Raw genomic sequence first — 3121 nt, 5'->3', positions numbered from 1 at the left:
AAAAACAGACAAATGTGCTAGTATTAGTTTAAATAGGAGGTACGTCATGTCGATGCTTACATACATGGATACACCATGAAGCATATATCAGATATGTTCTGTACACACAACTTTCTCGGTCTAAACGGAGCTGGTACTTTATATGCTCAGAATGTTCTCGAGGTTTGTATGTGCCTTTCAAAACCCTGAACTCCGGCTGCTAATTCTATCTTCTATACCCTGCTTGTCGTCTCAGGCGACTCCTTTGACTTGACAAGAAGGCCAAGTGTTCACAAGTACTTTTGGGAAAATCAACATTGTTTGCTATGATAATGCAAAAAAAAAAAAAAAACTAAAGTAGTTTTAAACGATTTGTTAAGGACAGACTGTCGTGATGGCCATGAAACTGTCGGTGATTATGAGCAGTGTATATTCTACTCATATATCTACCAGCTCAAAAGATATGATCTACGATACAGTATATCTGAGCTCCCACATTAACAAATGCTATTGTGTATATATATGCTACTGGTCTGAGTTCAGTTGAATACTGTTAGCAAAGCTTGAACATGACTGGCACAAGTTGGAACATAAAATCGGTAGAATTCGTGTGTGAATAAGCATGGCACATGTTCTTCGTTTACTTTTCCTAGATCAAAGAGGTGACTGATACAGAGTCCGTGACAGGACAGCCAGATCTGTCTTTGCCATTATTCAACTCTAAACTCTGCTGAAAGAAAATCTTTCCACCAGTTTTTGGACAGATGTTTTTCAGGCTCGGTTTTCCCGGCAACTGGCATGAGCGTGCACCGGAAAAGAACAGATAGTAGGACAAAAGACCCGTACACTGACGGAGCTTTAGTTTTTCACATCCCTGTGAAAAGGGGAGGTTCCCATGAACCAAGAGCAAGCATGCAACCAAGATTATCTGATCAAGTGTGTTAAAAAAAGGATTATCTGATTAAGCAAATGAGAAGAGCAGAGCCCATTTCAGATATAGATAATCTCCATGGTACATGAACATTTGAACCTTGCTTGTGCAGAGAGAATCTCTCTCAGAATGCATGCTTGGGGTTCCGATCGCTGGTCTCTCCTCTTTTCTATACATACAAGATGGTAGTAAACAAGAAGGATCGATCAAACAAAAGCTACCGGGCGGGCTTGATGATTCTGACTAATTTCCTCCACAGGCACGGGTACTCTTCTCTGTTAGCAATCCCTCCGATGCAGTGCGAGAGAGAGAGAAAAAGAACAATTAAATCAGGAGCAAAGAAACTGCCGCTAAAACCCTCTCTCCCTCCCTAAATCATCTGCGGTAAGTCTAGCACGTCGGCATCCCCGCCGTCGCCTTCGCCCTCCATGAACACCTTGAGCCAGTAGTCCATGTCGCCGTCGGACGACTTGCCCCCGCCGAAGGCGTCCTGCGGCTCCATCAGGCCGACATCGTTGATGTCGTCGAGCGGCATGGACAGCGTCTCGGACCAGAAGCTCTCGTCGATCTGGAACTCCTCCGACTCTGAGGTGAAGCTCTCCTCCTTCACCGACACGGAGCTCCCCGCCGAGTTCCCCGAGCTGCCGCCGTGCTCTGCTGCCGCGGAGGCGACCGACGTCGACTCGGTCACCGTCGACGAGACGGACCGCTCGGGCGAGGACACCGGCGCGGCTGCAACGGCCTTCCTGGCCGCCTTGGCCTCGCGCCTCCGCGGCGGGCCCGACGGCTTGCGCTTCTTGGGGGCACCGGGCTGCTGCTCGTGCTGCTCCTGCTCGCTGGGCTCCAGCCGCTTCTTGAGGTGCGTGTGCCAGACGTTCTTGATCTCGTTGTCCGTCCTCCCCGGCAGCCTGGCGGCGATCGCTGACCATCTGCAAAACGGAAATCCGGAGCTGATCAGCGCAAAGTTCAAATTTTGGAAGAACAAAATAAAAATATTTATAATATTTGATCCGATCTTGAGGTGACTGATTCGATTCCCCCAACACGGCGTAGTTTAATGGCGAGATGCGAGTGCTGGCGGCACTGAAATCAAGGAGGCGCAGCGCCTTGGCCGGAGCGGGCCAAACAAGATGGAATCTTTTTTCAAGATCTCGGGGCATCATCAGTGATGCAATTTAGCACTTGCGATTTTTTTAATTTATTTTTGTTAGAGGAGGGACCCATGGATAACCTATTGTATAATATGCCCCCACAGGAAAAAGGAGAATAAACCTCCCTGTTTTGCAATTGAAGCAAGGAACAATGATTGATTCACTGCTCCAGTTTTCGGGAGATAAAAATGGCGAGTGATTATGGAGGGAGGGAGGAGGAAGACGACAAGGGGTAAAAGCAGCAGGCGGAGCAGTACCTGTTGCCGAGCAGCTGGTGGAGCTGGATGATTGACTGCTCCTCCTCGTCGGAGAAGTTGCCGCGCTTGATGTCCGGGCGCAGGTAGTTGATCCACCGGAGCCGGCAGCTCTTGCCGCACCGCAGCAGGCCTGGAAAAGGAGAGATCTTTAGTTAGCGTCCGGCCGCCGCCCCCGCCATGAGGAGTTGGATGGATCGATCTGAGAAGGGAGGGCACTCACCGGCTTGCTTGGGCAGCGCGCGCCAGTTGCCGTGGCCGAAGCTGGTGATGTGGGCGACGAGGATCTTGTCCTCCTCCGCCGTCCAGGGACCCCGCTTCAGCCCCATCTTCTCGCAGCACGGAGCCCTCCCCATTAAACTTCTCCTCCTCCTGCCCTGATCCACTCCCCTGAATCTCTAGGCCAGTCGGCCTCGCCGATCTGTATGAGTGCTGGATGCGCGTGGCCTGTGTGTCCTTGGGGGAGGGAGCACGGGCGAGCGAGCTTCGTGGCGCAGAGTAATGGCGGAGTCGCGGGGGTGTCCGGGTATTTATGCCGGACGCCTGGCCCTTTGGGGAGGAAGAAGGAAAAAACGTGCGCCAGAGGGCCAATTCTGGAGTGGATCGCACCTTCCGCGAAAGGTGGTACACGAACACGAGGGTGGTTTTTCATTCTTATTTTACTCTTCGTCGCCTCCTTTTATCTCTGCGTTTGGGTCCGGGGCAGGGTTTGTTTTTCTTCTGGGCTCCACCACTGCCTCGAGAGTCTATGGGGTGTAAAGGGATCTTGATTTCTATTTTGATTTTATCATATCATTTATTATATT

General features: G+C 50.8%; 1 protein-coding gene across 1 annotated transcript; it reads right to left on the bottom strand.

The window, feature by feature from the left end:
* Window positions 1–940: 940 nt before the first annotated feature.
* On the bottom strand, window positions 941–2896 carry LOC127335597 (transcription factor MYB4). The gene is made up of 3 exons (XM_051362306.2): window positions 2539–2896; window positions 2319–2448; window positions 941–1839 (listed from the first exon to the last, which is right to left on the bottom strand). The coding sequence occupies exons 1-3, from the start codon at window positions 2669–2671 to the stop codon at window positions 1281–1283; spliced, it is 822 nt and encodes a 273-aa protein (XP_051218266.1). The 5' UTR covers window positions 2672–2896; the 3' UTR covers window positions 941–1280.
* Between the last annotated feature and the right edge of the window lie 225 nt (window positions 2897–3121).

The sequence above is a fragment of the Lolium perenne genome, chromosome 2, assembly GCF_019359855.2.
Source record: "Lolium perenne isolate Kyuss_39 chromosome 2, Kyuss_2.0, whole genome shotgun sequence".
NCBI classification, from domain to species: domain Eukaryota; kingdom Viridiplantae; phylum Streptophyta; class Magnoliopsida; order Poales; family Poaceae; genus Lolium; species Lolium perenne.
Note: the sequence above shows the minus strand (reverse complement) of the source record. Positions and strands in the feature narration are given on the sequence as shown.

What these genes read in the sequence shown, in the direction of transcription:
- LOC127335597 (XM_051362306.2), bottom strand. Translation starts at nt 2,671, where the DNA reads ATGGGGAGGGCTCCGTGCTGCGAGAAGATGGGGCTGAAGCGGGGTCCC. An exon ending in CGCGCTGCCCAAGCAAGCCG is followed by an intron (nt 2,449 to 2,538) that starts GTGAGTGCCCTC and finishes CTCCTTTTCCAG; the next exon opens with GCCTGCTGCGGTGCGGCAAG. An exon ending in CACCAGCTGCTCGGCAACAG is followed by an intron (nt 1,840 to 2,318) that starts GTACTGCTCCGC and finishes TCCGTTTTGCAG; the next exon opens with ATGGTCAGCGATCGCCGCCA.